Genomic DNA, 17,757 nt, shown 5'->3' with positions numbered 1-17,757 from the left:
CGTATCTTACAATTCACCCATTAAAGGTATATAATTTGGGGCTACCCTGGTGGCGCAGTGGTTGAGAGTCCGCCTGCCGATGCAGGGGACATGGGTTCGTGCCCCGGTCCAGGAAGATCCCACATGCCGTGGAGCGGCTGGGCCCGTGAGCCATGGCCGCTAAGCCTGTGCGTCCGGAGCCTGTGCGCTGCAATAACAGCGAGAGGCCCGCATACCGCAAAAGAAAAACAAAAGTGTATAATTTAATCGTGTCTAGTACAGACACTCCCATTTACCACTGCAACAAAAAGAATAAAATACCTAGGAATAAACCTATCTAAGGAGACAAAAGACCTGTATGCACAAAACTATAAGACACTGATGAAAAAAAATAAAGATGATACAAACAGATGGAGAGATATAACATGTTCTTGGATTGGAAGAATCAACACTGTGAAAATGACTATACCATCCAAAGCAATCTACAGATTCAATGCAATCCCTATCAAAATACCAATGGCATTTTTCACAGAACTTGAACAAAAAAATTGCACAATTTGTATGGAAACTTAAAAGACCCTGAATAGCCAAAGCAATCTTGAGAAAGAAAAACGGAGCTGGAGGAATCAGGCTCCCTGACTTCAGACTATACTACAAAGCTACAGTAATCAAGACAGTATGGTACTGGCACAAAAACAGAAATATAGATCAATGGAACAGGATAGAGAGCCCAGAGATACACCCATGCACATAGGGTCACCTTATCTTTGATAAAGGAGGCAAGAGTATACAATGGAGAAAAGACAGCCTCTTCAATAAGTGGTGCTGGGAAAACTGGACAGCTACATGTAAAAGAATGAAATTAGAACACTTCCTAACACCATACACAAAAATAAACTCAAAATGGATTAAAGACCTAAATGTAAGGCCAGACACTATAAAACTCTTAGAGGAAAACATAGGCAGAACGCTCTACGACATAAATCACATCAAGATCCTTTTTGACCCACCTCCTAGAAAAATGGAAATAAAAACAAAAATAAACAAATGGGACCTAAGGAAACTTAAAAGCTTTTGCACAGCAAAGGAAACCATAAACAAGACGAAAAGACAACCCTCAGAATGGGAGAAAATATTTTCAAATGAAGCAACTGACAAAGGATTAATCTCCAAAATATACAAGCAACTCATGCAGCTCAATATCAAAAGAACAAACAACCCAATCCAAAAACGAGTAGAAGACCTAAATAGACATTTCTCCAAAGAAGATATACAGATTGCCAACAAACACATGAAAAGATGCTCAATATCACTAATCATTAGAAAAATGCAAATCAAAACTACAACGAGGTATCACCTCACACCGGTCAGAATGGCCATCATCAAAAAATCTAGAAACAATAAATGCTGGAGAGGGTATGGAGAAAAGGGAACCCTCTTGCACTGCTGGTGGGAATGTAAATTGATACAGCCACTATGGAGAACAGTATGCAGGTTCCTTAAAAATTAAAAATAGAACTAATATATGACCCAGCGATCCCACTAGTGGGCATATACCCTGAGAAAACCATAATTCAAGAAGAGTCATGGGGCTTCCCTGGTGGCGCAGTGGTTGAGAGTCCGCCTGCCGATGCAGGAGACGCAGATTCGTGCCCCGGTCCGGGGGGATCCCACATGCCGCGGAGCGGCTGGGCCCGTGGGCCATGGCCGCTGGGCCTGCGCGTCCGGAGCCTGTGCTCCGCAACGGGAGAGGCCACAGCAGTGAGAGGCCCGCGCACCGCAAAAAAAAAAAAAAAAAAAAAAAAAAGAGTCATGTACCACAATGTTCATTGCAGCTCTATTTACAATAGCCAGGACATGGAAGCAACCTAAGTGTCCATCGACAGATGAATGGCTAAAGAAGATGTGGCACATATATGCAATGGAATATTACTCAGCCATAAAAATAAATGAAATTGAATTATTTGTAGTAAGTTGGATGGACCTAGAGTCTGTCATAGAGAGTGAAGTAAGTCAGAAAGAGAAAAACAAATACCGTATGCTAACACATATATATGGATTCTAAAAAAAAAAAAAAGTCCTGATGAACCTAGGGGCAGGACAGGAATAAAGATGGAGATGTAGAGAATGGACTTGAGGACACAGGGAGCAGAGGGTAAGCTGAGATGAAGTGAGAGAGTAGCATGGACATATATACACTACCAAGTGTAAGACAGAAAGATAGATAGCTAGTGGGAAGCAGCCACATAGCACAGGGAGATCTGCTCAGTGCTTTGCTACCACCTGGGGGTGGGATAGGGAGGGTCAGAGGAAGAAGCAAGAGGGAGGGGATATGGGGATATACATATGCATACAGCTGATTCACTTTGTTATACAGCAGAAACTAACACAACACCGTAAAGCAATTATACTCCAGTAAAGATGTTAAAGAAAAAAAAATGGTTAAAGTGTAAATTTTGTTATGTATATTTTACCACAATTTTTAAAAAATAAAAGCTACCTCAGGAAGAAAAGTTCAAAGAGACACAAAAGATCAAGGCCAGAAAACAAAAGCAACTCAGGAAAAAAGTGGCAGCAACAAGGATTACACGTGGATAGTATATGTGGATATATCCACATATATTGGGTTGGCCAAAAGTTCGTTTGGGTTTTTCCATAAGATGGTATGGCAAAAACCGAACGAAATTTTTGGCCAACCCAATATATTATATGTGGATATTGTGACACATTCAGCAAGTAGTTAGGACAGAAGTGTGATTAGGCCAGTTACTTTGACCCATATAATCCAATGCAACAAAGGGAGAGTTATAGTGTAACTATAAGTACGTTTCCTCAAATATTAAGATAAACATTGTACAGTTATTCTGAATTAAAAAAAATAACCACTGGAACATCATTTATTTAGAGCTTTAAGCTGACAGAAGCAGCAGAGACCATTTAACCAAAGTTATGAATTAGGCTTTAGTTTATTTTGAACATTTTAGGACATCTTTGGGGGAGTTTTAAGTAAAATGGGTTTTCCCACATAAGCCATTATTGCTCGTAAGTAGGTGAAAATGTGTTTGCATTTCCCAGGAGTATGTTTTAATTTTACACGTCTTCCCTTCTGCAGCAGACCCAGGCTTAGCCAAGTATCCTTGTATATACTATATAAATAGCTGTAAATACAATGTAAATAGTTGCTGGAGCACGGCAAATTCAAGTTTTGCTTTTTGGAACTTTCTGGAATCTTTCCCCTGAATATTTTCAGTCTATGGTTGGCTGAATTCATAAATACAGATGGCTTACTGTACCTAGTTATTTCTGACTTTACCATTATGTGTTCACTGACCCTTGTACTAGTAGTTAATCCTAGATTATTTACTCATTTATAAAATGGAAAAACTCTTTTCCTCTTCCCCCATCAAAGAAATCCTTTCAGGATTTAGATCTATTTAAAGTTAGTTAAATAGATCTAAATTAGCAGATATAAGCTATTATATATAGAATGGATAAACAACAAGGTCCTACTGTATAGCACAGAGAACTATATTCAATATCCTGTGATAAACCATAATGGAAAAGAATATTAACAAAAGGTAAATATATGTATAACTGAATCACTTTACTGTACAGCAGAAATTAACACAACAGTGTGAACAGCTATACTTCAATTAAAAAAACAAAGTTAATTAAGCTTATTATGGTTTACCAATTATCTGGAAGTCAACTAGTGTCAAAATTACACACTGATTTCTTTGGCTCTTACTTGTAGTATAATGAGAGATGCATGAGCAGCAATGGGAACTTACATTCTGCAGATGAGAACATAAAACGTGTACACAACTACTTAGAAAAACAACTTTCCATTATCTTAAAAGCTGAATATGTACATACTCTAAGAACCAGTCACTTTGGCCCCAGGGGCATGCATGTGCCCTGGAGAGACACAGGCCTAGAAGAGACATGGAGACAAGTGTTCAAGGCAGCACTGTACATAATAGTAGTAGACAAAATGCAATCCAGTGTCCAGCAGTAGAAGAACGCATAACTGTGGTGTCATCACACAATGGAAGGTAACACAACGGGGAAAATGCGAAGTGTAAGAAAGGACATGCATGGATGATTCTTAGAAATCCGTTAAGTGAAAAAGTTACAGAAGGCTTCTTACAGTAAAGTAACATTTCTATAAAGCTCAAAAGCAGGAAAATGAGACAATATATTGCTGAGGAGTATTGATTTATGTGGTAAAACCATTTTTTAAGTGCATGGAAGTGATACAGATAAAAGTCAAAATAAGGAGGCAAAAGGCAGGGATTGAGGAGTCACAGGTAAATTCCTTCTTAGCAACAAATGCCATGGTGGCGGTTCATGGCTGTTTATTCAATTACTTTGCATCATAATTACATATAACCATCACACATTCTTGTGTGTATCAAATATCACAACAATTTTCCAAAAGGTACCCGTAACCCAGTCCTGCATTTGAAGGCACTGAGTCTAGTGCTTTCAACAGTCAAGACATGTCAAATGAACCCAAATTTATGCCCTTAAAGGAGTTAAAAGTCTTATAAAAAGTTACTGTTATGTGTACAGCATTTGGTTCTGCTACCATTACCAAAAATACCAGAACTTGGAAACAAGCTTTAATATTTCACAAGCCTATATTAAAATCTAAACTTTCATATTATCCTCAGGTTTAACCTAATACCAATGCTTCTCTAGAATACTCTTTTCTAAATAGAAAATTTCTAAAATTCCAAATGAAACTGGTCAGAAGGATTGGGAATCAAGGCTTACCCATCGATATTTTCATATCTGATGTCCATGGGTTTTCAACTACTGTTTTATATAAATCTTAGTTTAAGGAACAAAGAAAGTGCTCAATGCTTCCATCTACCACCACTGTACTTCCTGGATGAAGTATTTTCTACTTAGAGGTGCTGAGGGATGAACACATTTAAAAACAAATAATTATAAAATTATTGCTATTCTCATGCTTTAGTTTACTTTCTGCAACATCCAGCAGCACAGTGGCAATTAGAAATGGATCTTGGCTTAAAACATGTATGAAATAGTGATCATTTTCAATAGTCTGGAAATCAATGAGAGCCCATTGGAAAAAAAAAAAAAGCAAATGAAATCACATTCTAAAATCAACAGTGAGCAACAAATGTAAATATTAAAATGTCAGCTCGGTGAGGGCAGTTTGCTACTTTGCCTCTGCATCCCCAGCACCACCAGGAGATACTCAGTAAATATCTGTTGAATGCACGAAGTTAAAAGGTCAAGAATTTCCTCTCATTCTGAGTACCAACGATATATCCAGCAAAACACCAACAGAAACTAATGATCCTCACCATCTTGGGTACTGGAACCTTTCAACAAGCAAGTGTGCAGTAACTTCAACAGCAACTGCAGGCATCTGTCAGTTTTCAGCAAGGGCATGTAGGCATTTGTACCAAACTTCACAAGGGCATCCAGGAGAGGATCTAAGAATATCCTTAATACATTCTGTGTCCTCCGCTTTTCACTAGACATTAAAAGACACGCCCAAATCAAGCATTTCAAAAGCATAAAGAAATTGTTTTCCATCTACAGTCGTGGAACTGGTTAGCTAATGATTCCATTGGACAGAATTACTATTAGGGATGATCCAAACACCTAGAACCTATTAGGATGGACCTTCCTGTTTGTGCTTTTTCAGTGAGTTCAGCGATTCACTGGTGAAGAAAGCACAGGGAGCAACACATGTTCTCAACTTTGGGCACAGTATGAATGAAATCCTCTATCCAATTTACTGGCAAATTAAAATGCTGAGACCTCGCTTCCATATTGCAAAAAACCAAAAAACAAAACAAATATATGCCAGTCAAGGAAATGAGACATGTTAACAAAAAAATATATAAGGCACTAAAGATTTGTGAAAAACTGTTATCACTAACTTTAGTACTAAAACTTTGTCTAGAAAAGAGATTTGATGTTAATCAAATTAATTGTATTATCATGCAAATACATACACTACCTAATGAAGCTGCTTATTGCAACAATTATATAATCTGGTGACAATCTGCTCATGTTTCTCAAAATATAAATTAGATTGTTTTATCTTTATTACCTTTTAAAAAAAATAACACATTTTACAAAAGGGTAAAATCCAGGAAATGTCTTTACCTAATCTTATGCTAGGACCTTACAACCCATTCTTCTAATATTCTCATACAAAACCTATGATTTGTGTATATAGTTTTTTTTTGACCTTCTCTAGTTTAAACCTCTAATCCTATGAACTTATTGCTAATTTTAAACATTTTTAAAGTATACTGCCAATGTTCTAGTTCCTTCAATACACTGTGATCAATTCCATACCAATCATTGAAAAGTCTGAATATGTACCATAAATCTGATTAGCCTTTTTTAGAGAAAGTTTTAAGTTTAGAAACACTTACCTATATTCACTCTTCATTCCTTCCACATCTATGGCCAGCAAGACCATCACAGCAACAAGCTTGGCTTCAAGCCAATCAGGCATACAGCAGTTTTCTCCTCCTTAAATAACAATAGTTAAGGTTTGCAAAGCATTATCAAAATCCTTCCAAGATGATGTTTCAAAAATAACACAGCTAAATGATTATGTTTTGTCCATATTAGAGAAATACAGCTGAGAAGAAATATAGAACACCCCACAGCATGGCTCATTGTTACACACTTAACTGTGAACACAAAGACATCTCTGCATGCCGACTACATGCCATGCACTGGCCTCAGTGCTGCAGACACAATGGTTCCTGTCCTCACGATATTTACAGTGCAGGAGAAAAGAGCATTCATCAAAGAATATGTAGAGAAATGTAAAATGATAACTGTAGTGAGTGCTCTAAATGGTACAAGTAGAGTGTATATTGGGAAGTAAGACAAAGTCACGCTGAAGCAATGACAGTTGAGCTGGGTATAAAAGCTGGGAAAGAATGAGGTAGGTGAAGGGAGACATGACCTTTCCAGGTGGAAGGAAGTTCATGTCAAGGGCCTCCAGCAGGGGAGAGCACACCATATTCCAGGAAAGGGCTGGGGTAAACAATAGGAGGGAGTACCAAAGATGAGGTTACAGGACCAGGCGGGAGAGACCAGGGACTTCGTAGGCATGTAACAGGTTTCTGTCTTCATCTCAAAGGCAAGAGGAAGACACTAAAGGTCAAAGTGAATGTGTATAAAGAAGTGGAGGAGACATTTGTTAGATCAAAGTTTGTATTTTAAAAAGATTTCTCTATGTACAATGTGGAAAAGAGATTTTAGAGGAAGCAAGAGTAGATGCAAGGTGACTGGGTTAAGAGGCAATTCTGGCATCTCAGTTGAGAGGTGAGAGTTCCCTGAAATGGAACCAGAAAGGGGATGGAATGGATACAGACACAAAGGCTTTGCTTCTTAGACCTGTGTTCAAACCCCAGTCTGAATGTTTGTTAGCTGTGGGAGTCTGGGACAGCCGAATGTTCTCTCAGAAAGCTTAGGTCATCTTCTATGAAATCAAACTAAATAAACCTATGACTTTCCTTGGGTTTATTATAAAAATTAAATAATATATGCAGAGTTCCTAGAACAACTTTTGGAAGACAGAACTTGGTTAACTGATAAAATTATTTTCCTATCACTGAAAGCCAGTTAAAGTAAAATAAATCATAGATAGAACATTTCATTTTCACTCTATTGTAAGATTATACTCTTCATCTCAACTCCCAAGAAAAATTTAGTTAAGGGATCTAGTTTTCCAGCCCAGCGGTTCAGATACTTAAAACATATTTTAAAATATTCTAATAAATTTGGAGAGTAATTCAATATATTTTGATACAAATTTGTTAGAATAGTACAGAAGACAGACAATACTAAAAACATACTTGTATGGAGGGTAACTTAGTTTAAAAATGCAACAAAAGGATAAACTTTATTCTTTAAAATGTTATAAATATCATTTAGCTATCAGTAAGAAATCTGTATTTTTTAGACAATCTAAAAGTTGGTCTTTTGGCTCTCCAAAATAGGTTAAGTTTATAGGTGTTTATAAAAGTGAATTATTGAAATTAGTTCTCTGAAACATTTTTACTCACATTAGCTTTATATCCCACATTTACATATAAAAACTCATTAATGAAGACTAAAATGAAATCAAATGCCAATTCAGTATTCAGTTGCCTATAATTTCTAGCAAGCATATAATCAGATATCTTTTGACCTTGTAGGAGGCAGGGGTCAGGTAGGGGTGCTATTTGAGAATGAAATGTTTCCAATCACAATGCCACTTTTTGAAGTCCTAAACAATTTTTCACTTTGGATACTGAAAGGGAAGGTTATAAATCAGAAGTTTCGTGGATTTTTAATGATTTCTGATTTCAAGGAGAGCCACAGGACCAGGCTGATAACATTAGAGTGCCTGACCCAGTGGAGGACACTCCTGCAGAGATTTCTGACAAGTCCTCTACCACCACACTAGGGAAATCCAGGCTACAGAACAGTGGGTCGCAAACCTCAGCATGTATTAGAAGTCCCCCAGAGGGCTTGTTAAAACCCAGAGGGTGAGCCCTACACTCAGAGTTTCTGATTCAGCAGGTGTGGGATAGAGTTTGAGAATTCACATTTCTAAAATGTTTCCAGGTGATGCTGATGTTGCCTGTCTGGAAATCCTTCTCGGAGAACCACTGGCAGAGAATCCTTTATACACTCTCCCCGCTTTCTCTCTCTGAGGCTAGAAAAGTGAAAGTAAGCAACAACGGTCTTAAAGAAACAAAAGGTCACTGGCTACCTTCAATCACCTTAATTTACCTCTAAATTATCACTCAAATCTTGCTACCACAATTCTAAAAACTGAGTGTAATTCTAGAAAATGCAAAGTAATCTATAGTGTCAGAAAGCATACCAGGGTTGGTCTGGGGATGGAAAGGGACAGGTACAAGTGGGAGACAGGGATTATAATACAAACAGGTGTGAAAACACTTCGAGGGGTGGATGTGTTCATTATCTTGTTATACTGACGGTTTCAGTGAGCACACACAGAGGTCAAACCCATTACACTGCATAGTTTAAATATGTGCAATTTAATGTATGCCAATCATACCTCAATAAAGCTGTTTCTAAAATTTGTTACACAGCTGCAGTATACTACTTTGGGATTATTACATATCTTCAGCTTGGTTACATTTTAAGTAGGCACATCATTTAACTACAAAATCTTTACTCAAAATATCCTTTCTGATGGACTCTCTAATTTAAGTATAAATTTCTTCAAATATATTTCACTTTTTGGTTGATCTTAACATTTCCAAGTTTTGACAAGCTTTTACTGCTGCTTCCAAACTATATCTCACTTTCTCTATTTCAGAAAGCCTTCTCTGAAAGCTCTCCAACATTTCTGCTTGTTGATGATGCTGGTTTTGTGTGGTTTTAGTTGTTCTTGCTTTGTTTTGCTATATATCACATATATGGTATGGTACATAAATATCTACCTAACATATATCCATCCTTATCTCTTAACCATTCCTACCTGGCGTCCATGCTATAGACAGACAGAAACAGATGGATGCCTACCTACTTTCAGTTCCCTGGATGCAAGTTCATCCAAGCCTTGCAGGGTACGCCTTCTCCCTTTCCACCTTAATTTCTATTCACTCGTTAGCTGTCACCTCGTCTGGTGACCTCTCCTGACCCCCACAGGTCTACCTGTTCTGGATCAGTATTGCTCACCCGGTCCCCCATCCCAGTGCTTATGGCTTTCAGGGCATTGCACTAAGATTATCTGCTTACTTATCAACTCCCTTGCTAGACCATGCTCTCTCTGAGGGTGGGGGACATACCTTTTATCTCTGTAACTCCAGTGTCTGGCACTTAGAAAACACTTGATATATGGCTGCTGAATAATCAGTGTAAAATCTATCTGTACTGACCATGTCAAACCCAAAGAAAAAAGCTACTTCAGGTGTAGAATCTGATTAAAAACATTTGAGCTGATGAGTCTTTATATAAAAACAAATTTGAATGTTATATGTATCTTATGCTCAAAAACTCAAGCTAAATAATGTTTGCTTTGGAATTTATTACCTTGTTCTGAAAACTGCCCAGTAATTGATAACTAAACTAAAATTTTATAAAGGCACTTAGCCAAGGGCATTAAGAGTCAAAAATATTACACACACACACACACACACACACACACACACCTCCTTTGCACTTGAGATCAATTTTTTAAAAACTTAAAATAGCATATTATATAAACAGTATATTTTAAGTTCTAGAAATGTTAAGGAAGAAACTCTAAAAATCTTATTTTATCCAATTTTGAATTATTTAATCAGACCTGATGCTGTTATGCACTGAATTATAGGACAAGTTCTATAGATACTTCAGGGAGTTGAATCTATGTTTACTCTAGTAGGGACTAAAATTTATTTACTTTTATAGGCCTAAGAAAAGGATCTCGCAAATAACAGTAAAGAAAAATTTACTAAACAGAGAGAATATACATAAAAGAGAAATGTTCTAAGAACAAACAGATAAACTCATGTATTTTGGAAGGATAATTATCTAATCATTTAAGACCTATTCCATGATCAGAGAAATCGGGAGATGAAAATGACTTGGTCTGAGACAAAGCTAGGAAATTTAAGACACGTTAAATTCAAAGATACAATTTACCCCAATTATCACTAATGACTTTAATGATGAGGAAGCATTAGAAACGTAAAATGAAACCTAATTAATGAATCTGCCAATGGTTCTTCTCTCACGCAGTCTTAACACATTTCCCTAAAGAAGATGCAAAATTGATCTTTGCTAAGTATCTGGTAAAAAGAAGAAACTAACAAACATACTTTTTCTCTAAAATTACTTTTCATAATCAGTTCACACTAAATGTAATGCTTTGAAAACAAACAAAAGATGAACAGATTTATCTACAAATATTTCCACTACCGAGGCTCCAAAAACACATCTGCAGATCAAGCCAACAAAGATTCGGTAACTGTAGAATAAATTAATAAATGTATTTGTGTCCGAGTCCTACCCAGGCAACTTCTTTTTTTTTTTTTTTTTTTGCGGTATGCGGGCCTCTCACTGTTGTGGCCTCTCCCGTTGCGGAGCACAGGCTCCGGATGCGCAGGCCCAGCGGCCATGGCTCACGGGCCCAGCCGCTCCGCGGCATATGGGATCCTCCCAGACCGGGGCACGAACCCGTATCCCCTGCATCGGCAGGCGGACTCTCAACCACTGCGCCACCAGGGAGGCCCCCCAGGCAACTTCTTAAAACATTTAAAATAGTTTAAAATCTCAAGTTCTAGAACAGATAAAGTCAAGTTAAAAAACAGTATTTTTACATTCTGTTTATTCACATTATTTGGCTGAAATACAAGTCTGACATCCATAAATCGGCATATATTTGGTTAAGCCTGAATCTTGATCTGAAAAAATACTAAAAAGCTCTTTGAAAATGTTTTGGATATATCAGTCCATAAAAATGATTTCAGACTTACCTTCCCAGGCAGGTGACTTAATATACTCTTGGACTAGGTTCTTTACGTAAGCATTTAAAGAGGATGTCTCATGAAGTCCAATGGAGCTACAAGTTGAGGGTCGCCTAAAACAGCTTTCATTAACACGCAACCAATCACAGAGCTAGAAAAGAAAACAGTTATTACTTATTTTAAAAGCTTAACTGAACAAAGGGTTTCTAACTTCCCTAAGCCAATTTTCTTTCCTCCACAATAAACTGAATTTAAATGACTGAACACAACAAAGTAACAGAACATTTATTGTCATGATTGAGTTCCACAGATAGCTCAGACAGAAAAGTGTTTGTATGTATGTGTGTATATACACATACGTGTGTGTGTGTGTGTTTTCTAACCTCTTCAAAGAACTTATAAATTTCATTAACAGGCAAGAATTTTTAAAGCACCTAATATAAAATGCACATTTTGATAAGGTGTTCTAACGAACACCTCTACGAAAAATAACTCATTATGCAAAACAAATTACAGTCTTAAATTAAAATTTATTCCAGCTTCATAGACTAAAACAAGGATTTATTTATGAGAGAACGTAGAATTTGAGATATAAGCTATAATGAAAGTTCCTACCCTCCTTGCAAGTTTATTTTCTATGATATGTGCATTTTAAAATACAGTTGATGCAAATGTAAGGCCAGGACTTCCCTGGTGGTGCAGTGGTTAAGAATCCACCTGCCAATGCAGGGGACACAGGTTCAATCCCTGGTCTGGGAAGATCCCACATGCCACAGAGCAACTAAGCCTGTGTGACACAACTACTGATCCTGCACTCTAGAGCCCACAAGCCACAACCACTGAAGCCTGGGCACCTAGAGCCCATGATCTGCAACGAGAGAAGCCACTACAATGAGAAGCCCACGCACCACAACAAAGAGTAGCTCCCTCTTGACGCAACTAGAGAAAGCCCACACGCAGCAACAAAGATCCAACACAATCAAAAACAAAGAAACAAACAAACAAAAAGTTAGGTTTTAAAAAAAACCACACACAGGGCCTCCCTGGTGGCGCAGTGGTTGGGAGTCCGCCTGCCGATGCGGGGGACGCGGGTTCGTGCCCCGGTCTGGGAGGGTCCCATGTGCCGCGGAGCGGCTGGGCCCGTGAGCCATGGCCGCTGGGCCTGCGCGTCCGGAGCCTGTGCTCCGCAACGGGAGAGGCCGCAGCAGTGAGAGGCCCGCATACCGCAAAAAGAAAAAAAAAAAAAAAAAAAAAAAAAAAAAACCACACACACACAAATGTAAGGCCAGACACTTTAAAACTCTTAGAGGAAAACATAGGCAGAACACTCTATGACATACATCGCAGCAAGATCCTTTTTGACCCACCTCCTAGAGAAATGGAAATAGAAACAAAAATAAACAAATGGGACCAAATGAAACTTAAAAGCTTTTGCACAGCAAAGGAAACCATAAACAAGATGAAAAGACAACACTCAGAATGGGAGAAAATATTTGCAATCAAAGCAACTGACAAGGGATTAATCTCCAAAATATACAAGCAGCTCATGCAGCTCAATATCAAAAAAACAAACAACCCAATCCAAAAATGGGCAGAAGACCTAAATAGACATTTCTCCAAAGAAGACATACAGATTGCCAACAAACACATGAAAGAATGCTCAACATCATTAATCATTAGAGAAATGCAAATCAAAAACTACAATGAGATATCATCTCACACCGGAGAATGGCCATCATCAAAAAATCTAGAAACAATAAATGCTGGAGAGGGTATGGAGAAAAGGCAACCCTCTGCACTGTTGGTGGGAATCTAAATTGATACAGCCACTATGGAGAACAGTATGCAGGTTCCTTAGAAAACTAAAAATAGAACTATCATATGACCCAGCAATCCCACGACTGGGCATATACCCTGAGAAAACCATAATTCAAAGAGTCATGTACCACAATGTTCATTGCAGCACTATATACAATAGCCAGGACACAGAAGCAACCTAAGTGTCCATCAACAGATGAATGGCTAAAGATGTGGCACATATATACAATGGAATATTACTCAGCCATAAAAAAAAAGGAAACTGAGTTATTTGTAGTGAGGTGGATGGACCCAGAGTCCGTCACAGAGAGTGAAGTAAGTCAGAAAGAGAAAAACAAATACTATATGCTAACACATATATATGGAATCTAAAAAAAATGGTTCTGATGAACGTAGGGGCAGGACAGGAATAAAGATGCAGACGTAGAGAATGGACTCGAGGGCGCGGGGAAGGGGAAGGGTAAGCTGGGACGAAGTGAGAGAGTAGCACTGACATATATACACTACCAAATGTACAGTAGATAGCTACTGGGAAGCAGCTGCATGGCACAGGGAGATCAGCTCAGTGCTTTGTGACCACCACCTAGAGGGGTGGGATAGGGAGGGTGGGAAGGAGACGCAACAAGGAGGATATACAGGGTTATACGTATACATACAGCTAATTCACTTTGTTATACAGCAGAAACTAACACAACATTGTAATGCAATTATACTCCAATAAAGATGTTAAAAAAAATACAGTTGATCCTTAATGACATGGGTTTACACTGTGCAGGTCCACTTACACGTGGATTTTTTCAGTAGTAAATACTATGATACTTCATGATCCATGGTTGTACACGTCCTCAGATGAAGGGCAGTTTCTTAAAAAACCAAACATACTCTTACCATAAAATCCAGCAACTAAGTTCCTCGGTATTTACTCAAATGAGTTGAAAAGTTATGTCCACACACAAACCTGTATGTAAATGTTTAGACCAACTTTACTCATAATTGCCAGGACTGAAAAGCAACCAAGATGTCCTTCAGTTGGTGAATGGATAAACACCGGCACACCCAGACAAAGGAATATTATTCAGTGCTAAAAAGAAATGTGCTACCAAGCCATGAAAAGACATGGAGGAACCTCAAAGGCATATTATAACTTACTGAAAGAAGCCAATCTGAAAAGGCTTTGCAACGTATGATTCCAACTACAGGACATTCTGGAAACTATGGAGGCAGTGAAATACCTGGGGCTGCCAGAGGTTTGGGGGAGCAAGAGAAGAGAGGAATTACTGGGTGAATTGGGGATTTTTCCAGCATGGAAACTATTCTGTATGATACTGCAATGGTGGATACATGTCAAAGCCCATACAACACATGGCACAAAGAGTGAACCCTAATGTAAATTATGAACAGTAGTTAATAATAATGTATCAGCATTGGCTCATCAGTTTTAACAATGTACCATGTTTAATGCAAGATGCTAATAATAACAGCCACAGGTGCTGGATGAGGAGGGTACCGAGCGGGTATATGGGAACTCTCTGTACTTTCTGTTCATTTTTTTTCTGTAAACTTAAACCAAGCAGCTATCTGATAAAACCAAGGGGAAAAGACAATAGTAGCCGTAGATATTTACATTTAGCATGGGCCAAGCACAGTCTGAAACATGTTTACATGCCTTTTTTCATTTAAACCTCACAGCTCACACCAGATATCAAAATAAGTTCCAGGTGGATTAACCACCATTTACAAATTATACATATCGATCCAATGAATAGACCTTATTTGGGTACTTGAATAAAACTGACTATTTGAGCAAACAAAATGCAAAAAACAAACAGAAAAATACATTTATTGAACATCTGGATAAATTAAACACCGAATATTTGAATCAAGAAATTAATAACATTTTTAGGTGTGATAAGGGCCTATTTCTTAGCAGTATCTTAATCTTTTAGTAGTACATATTTCTAGATGAAATAAGATCTGAAGCAAAAGTTCAACAAAAGGAACTGATTAAATAAATTCTAAAATATTTAATCAACCTAATTTTTAAATATCCCATATTGGGGAACTATTTAGCAACATGCTATAAAATACTCAAATGTAGGTAAAGATGAAAAATAAAATTCAAAACAGTATAATCTTAATTTGTTTAGAAATATCATAGGTATTAATATATCATTTAAAATATACATATATATATAGTGAGAAAGCAAGAGTGAGAATAAATATATCTGAAAAATTAAGAGTTAAACCAAAAAATATGGATTTGATGGTTGGCATTACAGGTGATTCTTACTTGCTTTCCATGGTTCTGTATTTTTCAGATTCCACATAGTTAGATGTATTCCACATAAATAGATGTATTAGACCAAGAAAATAAAACAAAATTCGAATTTTCAAAGGCTCGAATTAGCCCCTTCCTCATCCCCTCTGCCATTACCTTTCTCTATGCCCTCACTATTTTACGCCTGAATTATTTTAACATAATCCAAGCTGATTTCTCTTGTTTCTCTCCAGGCGTACCTAGCTGGAATTGCTTTCTAAAGGAAATAATCACATCTCTAGCCTCAGTGATCTCTTAGGCACTGGAGAAATACAAAACTTAAAACAAAAAAAGGTTCCTGTCCTCAAAAAATATATAACCTAGAGAGGACACAGATTAGGATCCTGGATAAGAGCTAACAGCAGAATGGATTGAGTCCCATAGTTTAAAACAAAAAGGAGGAAGACACGGATGACTGAAGAACCCGCAGAGAAGGGTGGCCCATCAGATCACAGCAGGACCTCAGGGCCCTGCACACAGGGTGAGCAGAGAGGGCTCAGTGAGAAAGCAGTCATCGCAGGGGAAGGTCTCCACGAGCAGCAGCTGGAGAAGAAGCCAAGACACTTATGGTTTCATGGTGAATGAGATGCAAAAAGTCAGGAAGAATTATGGATTACCTACACGTCAGGCTGGGGAGCCTGAGTAGATGGAAGTGCCTATAACCGACAGAAGATGACAAAGAGGACGTTTGTGTTACTGGTTTTGAGTCTAACGTCATCATTACTCCCAGTACATCTCATCCGGAATCGGGATCTGCCCACTAACACTGTCCCCCCAAACCGGTCCTTCTCTATTCCAGATACTTCCTGCCCCCGTTTCTCCATAGGAACCTCAGCAGCGTTACTGGTTACATCCACTCAAAGCAAATAAACAGTTTTAAAAACCTCTGGTGATAGATAGCAAAGCAATCATATTTTACATAAAAGGCTAGTAATGAATTCAATTAGATAACAATTTTTCACAAAGTTTTCAAAGACCTTATCATTAAATTATTTTCAGGCTCACCTCTGTCCACAATGAAGTTCCTCGTCCGAAGGACTCCTCTTGTCTCACTGACATGACAAGAGATGAGACATCAGAGAGGGACACTTTCTCCTGGGGGGGGGGGGCAGGGCAGTTTTAAAAAATTACTCATTTAAAAATGTTTGAATCAAACATCACTGAATCAAAGTCACTGCAAAAGCAGTCTAGCAGACTACTTACAGTAGAATACTATTAGGTAAATCGAAAGCTACTTTTTAAAAAGAAAACATTATTCAACTTTTAATAGGAAGACATTGATTACAAACGCGCGATTATATGCAATTATATACAACCATTATAGAAAATGAAAGATCACTTTATAAATCTAGTTTCCTTAAAATTGAGGTTGCTATCTTAGAGGTAAAACAGTCACAGATCTAAAAGCAAAAACAGAAACAGCCTATAAGAAATTACTTATTACTTAAAAGTGAATCTTACTTTTCAACGCCACAAAAATGACCCCGCCTTAAGAAAACCACCCGGGTCTTTTCATTCCCTGAAGGTTGCGCATCTTCAATTAAGATACCTTGCTCTAAGCTGGGGGTCTGCAAAACCACTCACAGCCTGTTTCGTAAGTAAAGTTTTACTGGAACACAGCCACGCCCATTTATTTATAAACGGTCTACGGCTGCTCTTGAGTAGTTGTGACAGAGACCGTATGACTCAAAAAGCCTAAAATATATACTAATCCAGCCCTTCACAACTGACCCCTGTTCTCAGCAGTAGTGTTACTGGAGCTCTGTGAAAAACAGAGAATAAAGGTTTTCCTTGAATGTCAATTTCCTGGAAGACGTGCACAAAAAATACAGAGGAAACCAGGTGAAAGCTTCCAAGAGTCCTCTCCCGGTACGGTCACCCAACTACCCCACTGATGTGTAAAATGCCTACCAGGGGAGCTCCTTAGAGACCCAGCACCCAGGGTTTTTACTGGGAGCTGGTCATACAGACACCCCCTGCATCGCACCTACAATTCCAGACCCCGGGAAAGAAAGCAGGTGTTCAATAGAGACCACGCTGTTTGTATGAGTACTGCAGGCACAGTAGGTAGGATGGTGGGACCCCTCCTGAAATCCAAGTTCCCAGATGCCAGCCAAGGGCCAACCTTATAAGCAGGGCTTTCTAACGACAGCATCACAGGCC

General features: G+C 38.2%; 1 protein-coding gene across 3 annotated transcripts in view; it reads right to left on the bottom strand.

The window, feature by feature from the left end:
- TARBP1 (tRNA guanosine 2 -O-methyltransferase TARBP1) overlaps positions 1-17,757 on the bottom strand; it is a 66,779-nt gene that overhangs the window by 31,720 nt on the left and 17,302 nt on the right. For all 3 annotated transcript variants that reach the window (XR_014295267.1, XM_082635081.1, XM_082635080.1), the window contains exons 9-12: positions 16,600-16,689; positions 11,469-11,610; positions 6,408-6,507; positions 5,319-5,491 (exon numbers count right to left, since the gene is read on the bottom strand). Coding sequence is in view for 2 of the 3 variants with exons in the window: in XM_082635081.1 (XP_082491207.1) it covers positions 5,319-5,491; positions 6,408-6,507; positions 11,469-11,610; positions 16,600-16,689 (505 nt within the window). In the remaining variant the exon portion in view is untranslated. The remainder of the gene's footprint in view (positions 1-5,318; positions 5,492-6,407; positions 6,508-11,468; positions 11,611-16,599; positions 16,690-17,757) is intronic.

This window comes from Mesoplodon mirus, assembly GCF_964341445.2.
Source record: "Mesoplodon mirus genome assembly, chromosome: 2".
Lineage (NCBI taxonomy): Eukaryota > Metazoa > Chordata > Mammalia > Artiodactyla > Ziphiidae > Mesoplodon > Mesoplodon mirus.
This window is presented reverse-complemented; position numbering and strand designations above follow the sequence as displayed.